The sequence below is a fragment of the Podarcis cretensis genome, assembly GCF_951804945.1.
Source record: "Podarcis cretensis genome assembly, chromosome: 5".
Taxonomy (NCBI): Eukaryota; Metazoa; Chordata; class Lepidosauria; order Squamata; family Lacertidae; genus Podarcis; species Podarcis cretensis.
In genome coordinates, this window is record NC_137174.1 from 61,512,025 (window position 1) to 61,525,734 (window position 13,710).

A 13,710-nucleotide genomic window follows, 5' to 3' on the forward strand; every position below is an offset into this window, starting at 1 on the left:
TAGAAGAGTGAGACGGAGCGCTCCGCAGTGCTCCGTCTCCCTGTTCTGGCTTGGGCTTAGCCGCGCAGCCTGCATTCGCTCTGTAGGACGCACACACATTTCCCCATAATTTTTGGAGGGGGAAAAGTGTGCCCTATAGAGCGAAAAATACAGTATATAGTGTGTCACAGGTTAGCTACTCCTACCCCAGAACAGAAGTGGATCTAGAGGAGCATGACCAGTTTGCCCACACTGGGCACCAAGCCGACAGGGCACCACAGGAGGCGCTGCAACAATGACAAACAATGGAACACTAGAAGTGGGAGCGCCAAATTTTGGTGTCTCACAGAGCACTTCTGAATTTTTAAAGCCCAAAGTCCTGTATTGCCTGGAGAGTGTTTCCCATTCTGAGTGCGATGTGGGATTTTGTTTATCTTGTGGCCTGATTCGAACTGGTGCACTTTGGTTGCAAATTTGAAGAGGAAGGGATTTTTTTTTTACTTTGGGACATTGAGTTCAAGTTCTTGAACTGATTTGCACTGATTTGAAGAAGGAAATTGCCTGTTCCTTCTAGAAAATGAAACACGCTGCATTCCTTTTCCAAAAATAGCACTACACTGCAGACACCGATAGGCAAACATTGTTTCTCATTTGGTACAAGCTAGCTAGCAGGTTTTAACCAATAGTATTAATGAAAATGTTTTTTCATCTTTCCAGAACAGAGTATGGCAAAGAGACCAACGGGATATGCGGGCAATTCAGCCTGATGGAGGGTATTATAATGATGTAAGTACACATGTTTATTTATCCCCTGGACAGTAAAACATTTTTCTTCTTCCTGAAAGATTGAAAAATTGGTTTAAGCTGTAATTCTCTATTTAAGTGTGGGAGAAGTGAATAACAACATTAATTGTACTATAGAAACTTGATTTTACAAGTGGATTTGAAAGAAGATGAATTCATTTAGTCACATTCTAGTATGATGATCCTGCTAAAGCTCTAGACATGGATTCAAAGATCCTATTATGTGAGCAGAAGGCACTTTGGCTCTGTGTGTATGTGTGAGAGAGGACTGCATGGGAGGACTGCATCCATGGTTTTTATCAAAGCAGATGTGCCTTCTGTTCTCATGGTGGGATTTCTGCATCCAAGCCATATTGTAATATAATTCTGAATAATGATGTTAGGTATGCTTTTGTAGTGTCTCCACAAAATTGAGATTCTTTGGTTTACTCATTCAAGAACATAAGCTTGCAAACAATTTTTTAAAAGACTGTTTCCACATATTAAGTACCAAGAATAACTTTTAACATTTTTTCCTCTCTTTTAGCTGGTCCCTCCTATAGGAATGTTGAACAATCCTATGAATGCTGTAACAACAAAATTTGTTAGAACATCTACCAATAAAGTAAAATGTCCAGTATTTGTTGTTAGGGTAAGTATAGTGTTACACTCCATGGCACAGTGATAAATTGCTAAGAATATAGCAAGCCAGTTAGTAGCTGTTTTATGGATTTTTTTTAGTTCTGTTTTTGTTTTAATCAGTGGTGTAATTCTGTTGTTTATCTTTTGTTGTCTGTTGCCGTGTTCTGCATTGTAGACAGGGTGATTTATAAATACAATAGATACTACTACTACTACTACTACTACTTCTAATATTAATATTAACAACTTTTCAGAATGGATATCTTTTTATGGGATACAGTGATAGTCCAAAGTATTTTTGTCAGAAATGGACAGATTATTCATCCAGTAGTATTCAGGCACTGGAAGCAGGACATGGGGCAACAAATAAATACCAGAATGTGGGATGGAGGGGTGTACAGACAGTGTGTAAGTGAACCCAATACAGACAGAGCTGCAGAATACAACTGTGCAGACAACATGTTGTCTGTCCTTGCGATAGACTCTGCTGTAGTGTCAAGGCAACAATTTGTGTTCTAATACATCTTAATTCTTGTCTTCCAGTGGACTCCAGAAGGGAGGCGCTTAGTTACTGGGGCTTCTAGTGGAGAGTTCACCTTATGGAATGGGCTTACTTTCAACTTTGAAACAATATTACAGGTAAATCACTATCAAAGCTGTCTTGATTAGTACTTCTTTCAGTAATCTGGTTTCTTGCCACTGTAAACAGATGGAGAGTCAGCACCGTTTTGAGCTTTATGCTTCTTGCCTTTGGCTATTGAGATTTTGATTGATTAATTTAAATCTTAGCATTTTTGTCATTCTCTGATATGAGAGACATTTCTGTTCCATTGGTGATAAAAAAATCAAATTTGTAGACAAAATACTGACTCATTACTCAATACTTACTATAACACTGCTGAAGCTTTGATAACAGTCCTCACAAAATGAATGTATGGATCTATATATAAGGCATTTTCATTCTTATATCTACCTAAATTGAAATTAGAAAAAATCATTTTAAAAGAAAAGTGAAAGTGCATGATATTATTTGAGTATGCTCACTAGAGGTCTTCCTTTATTTTTGACTTTGTAGGCTCATGACAGTCCAGTGAGAGCTATGACTTGGTCACATAATGACATGTGGATGTTGACAGCAGACCATGGGGGATATGTGAAATATTGGCAGTCCAACATGAACAACGTCAAGATGTTCCAGGCACATAAGGAGGCGATTAGAGAGGCCAGGTTTATACACAATATACCATTTTCTGTAGTTCCTATTTCCATGATTAGACTGTTCTCTAAGTGTATTCTGGGTGCAGATATGCATGGGTATTGTCAGATTCTGGGAAATGTTTTGCACCACATAAACATATTTTCTTTTGTTTCCACAATTTCACTGATTTGCTGGCATATCTCTGAAATAGTGTTGTCCCGGTATCTGCCTCTGCAATATGTTAGAGATGTGTTTGTCTGCTGCATTTTGCACTGGTATTGGTTTCTTTTTATATATGATCACAATGTGTATCAGTTACTCTCTTTTTATGCTCACTTGTGTACGATGACAATTTCATTCCAAATAAAGAATTCAGTATTTAATAATATAATTGAATAAAATATAATCCAGAAATAAAGCAGCTGCATAGTTCTCACAACATAAAAGCTAAATAAAGTGAAGAACTGCTTGGCTTGGTGAGTCCAAGATTTATAGTAGCATGTAGGACCCACACCAATTTCCACATCCAGGTCATGATTAATATTGAATGGGTTATACAAGTTTGGAATCTAAAGCTGACAAGGCAACTTTAGGACATCTACCTGGTTCAGTGTCAAGTGTTCCAATTGTGCAAATGTATGCTCAGTATAACAAGTGAACTGAGATTTCCTTGCTGAGATGCATGTGAAGAATGCTTACAGTCTTTAGCAAATAATGCAAGTGGAAGAAATCTTACTCATTTAAAGTGTGTCTGAAGAGGAGCTGAAGAAGAAACTAGACCTACCTAAAAAGTTTTGGGTTCTGTCCATTGGAGAAGAAGATTCATTACCACAGAAGCACTTTCTGCTGAATTTATCATTTTTCCTTTTGATTCAGAATTTTATGGCAAAGTTTAACAAGATGTGACCTCATAGGTGTATGCTATTGTATCTGTGAAGTGGATTTCTCCAAACAAAAAGTTTATCTCACATATAAAAGGTTCCAGCAATTTCAGGGGGAATGACTGTTTGAATAATCTCAACAAGAGCATTACTTGATTCTTCACTGCATCACAAAGGATGTGGCTCCCCATCTGTAACTGATGATGGTCCAACCAAATGCCTAACATAGCTCAATAAGAAACTGATGCCTGGCTCTCCACATTTTACAACAAGCTTTTCAAGTTCTGAAACATATTCTATGACTCTAATGTTTCACTGGAGTGGCAAATATCTTCTCAGTAACTTTTTCTGCATATATAGGCCATATGATATGTTTTTATTCTTATTTTTAGTAAGCAAGTACTTTTACCTGTCTTCCCCCACCCCCTTGTATTTTGAAATGTTATCTGTGGATGAAGAAATAATCTTAGTATTAACACTCTTGGGATTGCCTATTTCCATCCTTCTTTCAAAAGCATGGAATGCATGTTTTTGTCAGTTTCACATCTTATACAGATGATGCACAGAATTGCAAATCTATTCAACTGTGGGTGGAACAGTGCAAAGTGTAAGTTCCCCTTTGGTTGGGGAACAAAATGCAGGAAAAAGTGCTTTGGCTGCATCAAAGTACAGAGCTGAGCTCTGTTATGCAAACGGACTCAATTATGTCAACGGATTGAAGTATATTTTTCCAGGCACAATATGTTCCAATTTCTCCATCGGTATATTAACACTTTAGCTAAATTTTGCCCTGTCTGAGAAGTTTAGATATGTTAAATGCTGACTTCTTTCCCCTGCTGTGTGTCTTCATGTAACAGTTTCTCACCCACGGATAATAAATTTGCTACATGCTCTGATGACGGCACTGTTAGAATCTGGGACTTTCTACGTTGCCATGAGGAGAGAATTCTTCGAGGTATGTGTACCAGAAAGTACTGATTGAGATATATGAATAGAGGGAAATTATTTGTAGTTGCCTACATAAGGACTATACAAAAACCTCCAATTCCAGCACCCCATCCTTAATAATTCAATCAGTTGTATCACAAGGTACAACCTATTGGTTACTGTTTATGATCTGTTTAAATTGCTTTAACATTGGAGCATTGTGTACTATGATTATTCCCTACTCCCAGGACTGTTGAAACATCTGTGTAGGAAAGCAAGCTGAATGCCCAGTTTCATGTGCCCATTTCTGTATATAACAACTGTAATGAGTTATACCAGAAACACTTTCTCAAGAAGAAGGGGTATTTTCCCTCAAAAACGTAACTTGTTGATGCTATCCATTTTCATGTGCCTGTATCAGACTATGCCACCTTATGGAAAGTGCAGCTTTTCATCAAGTAAATGCCATATAAGCACAGCATCCTGACTTCCCACATGGTGTGGACACTACAAAGTTTTAGGGAATGAATTACTGTTTCTAATTAATAGCATAAAGTTAGGTAAAATACATCTTTTACTGAGAAGAAATAAAGTTGTCAACATATTCATAGACTTATTTATTTGACAAGATTTATATACTGCTTAATTAATAAAAAAACCTCTTATATACTAGACAGCGAGGAACAGGGATTGTAGCAACACTGCTTTCATTGTCATTATATCACATGGTATTTTAGTTTTCATTCATTTTGTAGGAAAGTTTACCTAGTAATTTTTTTTAGCTTTGTAGCCTGGCTTGATGTCAATACAGAAAATAAATAGCAAACATTCAGAGACTATTACACTTTAGGAAGTAAAGAGTTTGTGGTTTGGTTTTGTGTTTGACTCTTGATGCATTATTACCTAATAGTTTAACTCTGAAGAAATCCTGAACTCTAAACTTTTATTTTGGGCTTCAGTAAGGTTCTCCTGTATTACTTTAGGAAATAGAAATCATTAATGAGAAACATTTCTTCAGAATTATATCTGAAACAGCCCCCGTCCAGTTTCTTAAGTTTTCATAGCTGTCAGATAATATACACACACAGGATAGAATCCAGACATTGAGCTCTGTCTCCCTTTTTGTAGGCCATGCATATACTACCTCCATTTGAAATACAAAAGTGGAAGCAAAAGAAATAAACATGCTAAATTTACAATGCGGCCAAACACTACTTTTGTTCTTAAAAACTTTGGGGCAGTAGACAGAGAATACTTCCTCCCTTATCTTCTTAGAGCCTGATACTGGGTTACAAAATAACTTGTAAAAATGATACCTTACAATCTAATTCTATGCATGTTTACACAGAAGTAAATTCAACTGAGTTCTGTAAGACTTACATAAACATGTAAACATTTGAGGCTTGAAAGATGCAACTTCATCTTACTCCCCCAGCCATTAGCAACCTCCTGCAGCCTATCCTGCAACCATTTCCAAGCAGATCTGGGGAGAGGGGGCTGATGGGTGCAGAGGGAAGGAGAAGGCTGGAAAGCCCTGTTCCATGAACAGAACAGAAATTAGGATCTAAACTGTTAGGATTTGGCATATAAACTTTATTCTCTCCCCCCCACCCACACCTTTATAAATTAAATATAAAGATCCATTTAAATTGGGGTTTAGGCCCAGTTTTGGCACATAACTGCTTTGGTGGCCCTGTATGATGACCTCTGTCCAAGTTAGGGGTGGGTGGTACCGCTTTGCAGTGCTTCTGGTCCTACTTGGATGGACATTTCCAGAGGGTGATGCTTGGGGAGTTCTTTTCAGCCCAGTGGAGCCTTCAGTGTGGATTTCTCAGGGTTCAGTTTTATCCCCTGTGCTGTATAACATCTACATGAAACCACTGAGTGGGGTCACCCGGAGTTTTGGAGTATGTTGTCAGCAATATGCTAATGACACACAGTTCTACTCCTTTACATCTGCAGGTATGGCAGTTGTCTTGCCTTAGTAATGGACTGGATGAGAGCCAACAAACTGAAGCTGAATCTAGATAAGGCTGAGGCACTGTTAGTGGGGGTGGGGTGGAGGTTTCCCTAGACTGGATGGATGGGAAATTACCTGCTCTTGATGTGGTTACACTTCCTCTGAAGGAGCAGGTACACAGCTTGGGAGTACTTCTGAATCCTTTGCTGTCTCTTGAGTCTCAAATGGGCCTTGGTGGTGCAGAGTGCCTTCCACCATCTTGGGCTTGTGCCCCAGCTGCGCCCCTGTCTGGACAGGGATAGCTTAACTACTGTTGTTGAGGCTCTGGTAACCTTTAGGTTAGATTACTGCAATGTATTATACATAGGGCTGCCTCTGAAGACAGTTCAGAAACTTTAACTGATGAGCAGTTTGGCAACCAGGCTACTCACCGGGGCAAGACGGTTTGAGCATATTACACAGATCCTGGCCTAGCTGCCAATTAGTTTCCAGGCCCAGTTCAAGTGCTGGTTTTGACGTATAAAGCCTGAAATGGCTTGGGACTGCAGTACCTCAACGACCACCTCTTTCCATATGAACCTGCGATATGTGCCTCCTGCACAGGAGGTCTGGAGGGTGGCAACACAAGGATGGGCTTTTTCTGCAGTGGCTCCCCATTTGTGGAATGCTTTCCTCAGAGCAGGGTTTGCCTGGCACCTTCATTATACACATTTAAGTACCAGGTGAAAACATTCTACTTCAACCAGGCCTTTGGCTGACTAACGTCCTATTTTAAATGAGCAGGGGTTATTGGTTAATTTTGTTCCTGTTCTTTTAATTATGTGTTTTTGTCTTGTATTTTTATGCTGTGAACCACCCTGAGATCTACAGATGAAGGGTGCTATAAAACTTCAAAATAATATTAATAATATTGGCAGCTGATGCAAACTTCCATCAAAATGTGTTAGACTGTATAGTCTGTGACCCTTTAGGTGTTGGATTTCCAAGTCCCAACTTCAGTCCCATTCAACATCAGCAGACAGAGATGATGGGACTTGGAGTCCAACAACATACATGGGGGAGGCACAAAGGTTCCCCATAGTTAGCTACACATAAAATGTTTTTGTTTAAGGAAGCTTACTTGGGTCATAAATAGAACAATTTGTGTTTATTAGAGCCTTCTTCATATATGTATGTAATTCTTGCTAAGTAAAAAAAAATCCTGCTCCTTCCTACTTGTGAGTAGAAAAGATTGACCTTGATAGAGGTCTTCCTCCATGCTTTTGGTATATAACGCCTTTAAATCAGGGATTTCTAACCTTTTTGGGCTCAGGAACATGTGGAAATATAAGGAACTGTTGTGTGCACCACAGAATACCTGTTTTATAGAAGAAAAACTGACAATGCTCAGAACCCTGCAAAGCTGCCAAACCACACCCCCCCAAACAAATAAGACACAGACAAAAAGTCAGACAGTATCCCCCCAGACAGACAAACCCTCAAACAAAAAGCTTTCCATCACTATCTTTTGAAAATAAAAAATGAGGAGGGGCAGGGGAGTTTGGCAGTCCCATAGGGTGTGTCTGAGGGTGACAGCACACACTGTGTTGTGGACTCCAGCTTTAAAAATTGTTCAGAACGTTGATAGGAAAACTTAAATAGGTAACTTTAAGCAACTTCTTCCACCAGCCCCCAAGGCACTGAAAGATGGCATAGTTTTATTTATGCAGGTGTTAAAAGTCAGCTCTCCCTACTTGTTGCTGTCCAGTGGTCCAGAACATTGGACCACCTTCTTCACTGTCTGGCAAACAAGTAGAAGGAGAATTCTCAGGTAAGCAAATTATGTTTTTAATCAACTATAGATTAAAACTTGTATAGTGAAATCATAAGTATCTTTGTTCAGAAGTGACTCACACTCATTTTACTCCCTATTAAGTTTGTTTGGGATGCAGCCTTAGCATAGATGTTAACAGCCAAACAATAGCACAGCACATAGCACAGCTCTACCTAGTTCTATTTGTGTGGACTAAATGACTATCAGGGATGTTGTACTATGATAGACCCAGTCTCCAGAAATCCATCATACTCAGCTAGCTTATAACTCATAAAATTCCTTAATGTACCAGTCTGTTTTTATATTAAACTATAAATACTGTTTTGGGTACTCCATATGAATCTGTCAACAAACATGACATTTGAGACACCAATAATCTTAGATCACACAACTTAGGTGATACTACCTGCATCATCAAAGAGTTTCTCCTAATCTTCCATGAAATTCCCAACATCTCATTCAAATATACTCTTGAAAATCTGCTTTGCTGAAGTATTGCAATTTAGAACTAAAGTAGGAGAAACTGTGGAGGATAAGGCTCAGAGATCTGGGCTGTTACAATAAAACTGAAAGTTTTTCGCTTAGGACCAGACAGAAAGCCTCTTTAAGGATAATATATGTTTATGAAATGGAAGCTTCAAACTAAGCCATCTGTAGTATTATTTGTATTTCATGATGGGTTTTTAAAAATTACCTTTCTGAAAATTGCCTTGTTTGATCCTCAGCTTTCCCTCTTGATTATTTTTATAAGTAAACTAATTATCAGGTAAAAAGAATTTTGTCCCTTGAATTCCCATCTAAAATTACCTGTTGGTTTTTTTAAAAAATCCTAAATCCATTTTTCTACCAGCTTTGAAAAAGTATAATTATAAAAAGAGCATGGAAAAAGCAATTAGTTTGGTCACATAAGTGATCATGCTGGTTATGTGAATAAGTGATGGATCCTATAAATGCATTCTAGCCATTTGTACATGTTTGGATGCCCCAAACATATCAAGCAGTGGTGTATCTACTGTATAGAAAACTACAGCTACTTCGGTTGGCAGATTATTTGTGTAACAAATCATATTTTTCTGTTTCCCTATCTCCAAGAATTCATTATGGGGAGTTAGTAAATGCATTGCTGCTGATTTAAGGCAATGGATTTCAAGCTGTGCCCAGAAAACCTGTTTTCTCAGAAATTTGTTGAGATTCCTCAGACATTATCAGCCAGGTCCTTTGAAAGATGCCATGCCCACTACTTGCCACTCACCTTTCTCTGCTGTATACAAGGCGATGGTGAGACCCAGTGGATTTGACCAACATGCTTCATGTATCAAGTATGTGCTCTAAAACACTTTCAAGAATCCTCTACAATGCACAGTGGTTCCTTGGCACAAAAGTTGATGTGGAAGGGGTTCCCTGAAACTAGAAAGTCTGAAAGCCAGACTGAAGGGATGTTTAAGGTAGTAGCATCCTCATCGTTACACTAAATGGTACATGCAGGATCTACCTTTGAGGGGTTCATAAATTATACAGGTCATATTGGGTGTGGAATGTTATTTTTATGATAGTGCTCTTCATATGAGTTCACTAGGAGGGATTAAAAAAGTAGAAACAAATGAACTTTTTATAGGCCCATTCAGCCTCCAGCAGATGTGAATTCTGAGGTTCTGGCTAATATAGACAGTGTTGCACAACATACGCTTTTCTCCTCCCAGTAGTGTTTTAAATACTCTTGTGTGATTTTTTTGTGTGATTATTGAGCCTGTTAAACTTGGGTTCTCTTCATCTGGAGTATGAAATATACTCCATACATCTAAATAAGCTGGATTTAGCATGACTTGATGGGCATTAGTTGGGGCTCAGATCTGTCATTGTATGAATCCATTTAACTAGGTACTGCTTTCCAGGTCAGAAACAGAATGTGTCAACATAGACAACTGATAGCAAATTTGATCACAACAGTCAAATACTGCTAAGAGAAATGTGGGTTGTTGGCTGGTTGGGCACCGAATCTTCCTTTTAGGCTGGAGGGTGTCCTGTGGTCTAAACCACTGAGCCTCTTGGGCTTACTGATCAGAAGATTGGTGTTTTGAATCCGCCCGGCAGGGTGAGCTCCCATTGCTCTGTTTCAGCTTCTGCCAATCTAGCAGTTCGAAAGCATACCAGTGCAAGTATATAAACAGGTGATGGGAAGGTGAATGGTGTTTCTGTGCACTCTGGTTTATGTCACGGTGTTCCGTTGTGCCAGAAGCAGTTTAGTCATGCTGGCCACATGACCCGAAAGCTGTTTGTGGTCAAACGCCAGCTCCCTCAGTCTGAAGCAAGATGAGCACCGCAACTCCATAGTCACCTTTGACTGGAATTAACCATCCAGGGGTCCTTGTCCTTTACCTTTACCTTTACTTTACCCTTAAGTCAGAAGTTTTCTAGCTGTTTCCAGAAATCCTATCTTCATTAATTCCTCTGACAATGAATGGATTCATTCCCTTTTGGATAAGGTTTTGAAACAAGCAACTGTCTTACATCTACATGTCATGTAATTCTTTGCCCTTTTCCAAATAAGTGTTCAGAGATTAGCATGATAAAGAGATACGGCTTGTAGCCATGGTCAGCTGTTTACATTTTGAATTTGGAAGGGCAAATTATCCTTTTTAATTTAGTTTATCTTTATACCATTGATGATGTGACTCTTGGATCTGTGTAGTCCTTGCAGGACCACAGGTTCTCCACCCTTACTCTTGAGGTAATTCTTATATCTGGTAGGGAGATCCCAGACTATACACAACCTCTTCAAGACGTCCATAGAGGAGTTCTGCGTTTTCATCTCCTAATCACTGGGGCTTACAACCTGGGGTACTTCCAAATGCATCATTTCTCCCTGGAGTTCCAAGATTGCAGTAGTGACAAGGGACATTTATGCCTTTCTCAGAAAGGACCAAAAAAAACACACCAGTTGGACTTGCCTATTGACATTCATATTTCATAGTCTTGACCTTGCAGTCCTGGTTACCCTTGTTGAGTTTGCAGGTGCTGAACATGCATTGCTTCTCCAGGGCCTGCAGTTTCCTTTAGCCTCCCAGAAACATTTCAACGTGCTGTTTTTAACTAGTAAAACACAACAATAAGTGTTCATATCATGGACATTACTTCTTTCTATGTGTGTATGACTCTGACCTGTATTATCTGCTGGGATCAAGTGCTTGGCAGTAAGCCTAAGTGGAATTGGTCCCTATGTTACAGGAAGAGACAAAATGGTTGTTTAGGTGATTTGGGAAGATATGCAAGTTCCAAATGAAAGTACTGTTCATTAATCTTCCCTTAAATTTCCCTTTCTCGTGTTATCCTAGAACTGTAAAAATCAGATACGCAGGGTCACTGAAACATAGGATAGTCTAGATGCAGGTCCATTTTCATGAATTCTCAAATCCATGAGTAGAGGCATATAGAGAGGTATTCTTGACTTTAGATTGCCTGACAGTCTAAACTTGTGGATACAAAAGCATTTTTGTTTAAGAAGGCAGTAAAATAATAGATACACAGGATTAGCTGAATAATTTCATTGGATGAACATTTAAATATTTGGAATTTTGTTCATTTCCCTGAGCATAATAACTTAAGAAATCTAAATAATTCTCAAACATTTAAAAGAGCTGCAATTCATGATTGTTCTTGTATTTTCAAAATCATAAGGCTGCTGTTGTTGGTAAAGCTGCTCACATAAGAGTAATACATCTTGATGCAAATGTGTCTTTCAAGTTCAATTATATATATATTATTTATATTTATAAACTGCTACTGCTACTGCTGCTACTAACTTTGTAAACCACCTTGAGGTTTTTTCTTCGATCAAGGGGAATATGAATTTTGTGAAATAAATAAATAACTGCTATTCTGCTGCTAACTACTGCTACTACCAAGTACTTTTTGAGCTGAAAGTCTCAGACACTTGATGCTTGTTTTTTGCGCAAGTATTGATTTATCCATATGATGGATGACAAGTTAGCACAACAACTGCAGTTACTTATACGGCTGGCAAACCAGCATTTAGAGTTGGACTTGACTTGCACACCTCAAATGTTTTGATTAAGAAATCTACTTCTAGAGGTTCAAAACACACGGCAGGATTCACCTAATGCTCCCTGTCAGTGGAAGCAATTCTCTCTGCATGCACCCCCAAATTGGCTCAATGTGAGGGGTCAGAAGAACACCCAGAGCAACTTATGAGTGAATTGTGCCATCTGGCAAACTGCAATGTTTGCATAGACAGGGTGTTTGTTTTAGCACAATGTTGAATTCCACCCATAATCCTGAGTTTCATTTCTATGAAAAATAAAAACAGACTTTAGAATGGCCAAGATTAATGGGACAGATATATGGAGCTCTAGGGACGCGGGTGGCGCTGTGGGTTAAACCGCAGAGCCTAGGACTTGCCGATCAGAAGGTCGGCAGTTAGAATCCCCGCGACGGGGTGAGCTCCCTTTGCTTGGTCCCTGCTCCTGCCAACCTAGCAGTTCGAAAGCACGTCAAAGTGCAAGTAGATAAATAGGTACCGCTCCAGCGGGAAGGTAAACGGTGTTTCCATGTGCTGCTCTGGTTCGCCAGAAGCGGCTTAGTCATGCTGGCCACATGACTAGGAAGCTGTACGCCAGCTCCCTCGGCCAATAAAGCGAGATGAGCGCCGCAACCCCAGAGTCGGTCACGACTGGACCTAATGGTCAGGGGTCCCTTTACCTTTACTATATGGAGCTCTAGTATCCTTTTCTCACCTGTGTAAACATGGTGATTGAAAGTGCTCACCCCCTAGATGCGGTGATCTTTTGCTGTCATAGCTGGGGATCAAGTAGATCAGGGGTGGGGAACTTTTTTGGCCCAGTAGACCAGATCTTTATCCCACCCCCACCCACATCGAGGGATCACCCAATAGTCAGTCATCTGACATAATTACATCAGGTGATTGACTCCTGTCAAAGTGCATCACTTTCCACAGTGCTTCCCAAATGTTCAGCTATCAGCTGGTTGTTAGGTGCCGAGGGGGGGGGGGCTGAAAAGGCCTCAGGTCAAATTGAGAGGTCTTGCAGGCCAGAGGGCGCTTACCCTTGAAGCAGATGAAGGAAATTTATTACATATGATTCTCTTCATGTAAAGTTAAGTTATAAATGATCAAGTCGGCACAGTATTGTAGGAAACCGTATCTATGTATACTTGAGGGACGCTTTGGAATAAGGTACATAGGTTCTCCTTAAATATGATAATAAGATGAAACTTTTAAAATAATGCTGTGTGGTATATAACTCCTGAAGTTATAAGCAAAATAAATAAAAAATATTTCAAATACATATTGGGAACGTCAGAAAGAACCAAGAAACTATTCCCACATGTAGAAGTGTAATTTGTAAGCAATATGGGGCAAAGTTTATAGGTTTTTTATTTATTTATTTATTTATTTATTTATTTATTTATTTATTTCATTTGTATACCACCCTTCATCCGAGGTTTATGAAATCCCAAATGACCCTGTACTCCTGTTATTAAATTATACTAA

The 13,710-nt window shown here is 39.2% G+C and overlaps 1 protein-coding gene across 1 annotated transcript in view; it reads left to right on the plus strand.

The window, feature by feature from the left end:
- WDR33 (WD repeat domain 33) overlaps window positions 1-13,710 on the plus strand; it is a 54,140-nt gene that overhangs the window by 14,814 nt on the left and 25,616 nt on the right. Inside the window, exons 3-7 of the mRNA XM_079978483.1 lie at window positions 697-765; window positions 1,310-1,414; window positions 1,948-2,043; window positions 2,480-2,631; window positions 4,341-4,438. Coding sequence (XP_079834609.1) covers window positions 697-765; window positions 1,310-1,414; window positions 1,948-2,043; window positions 2,480-2,631; window positions 4,341-4,438 — 520 coding nt within the window. The remainder of the gene's footprint in view (window positions 1-696; window positions 766-1,309; window positions 1,415-1,947; window positions 2,044-2,479; window positions 2,632-4,340; window positions 4,439-13,710) is intronic.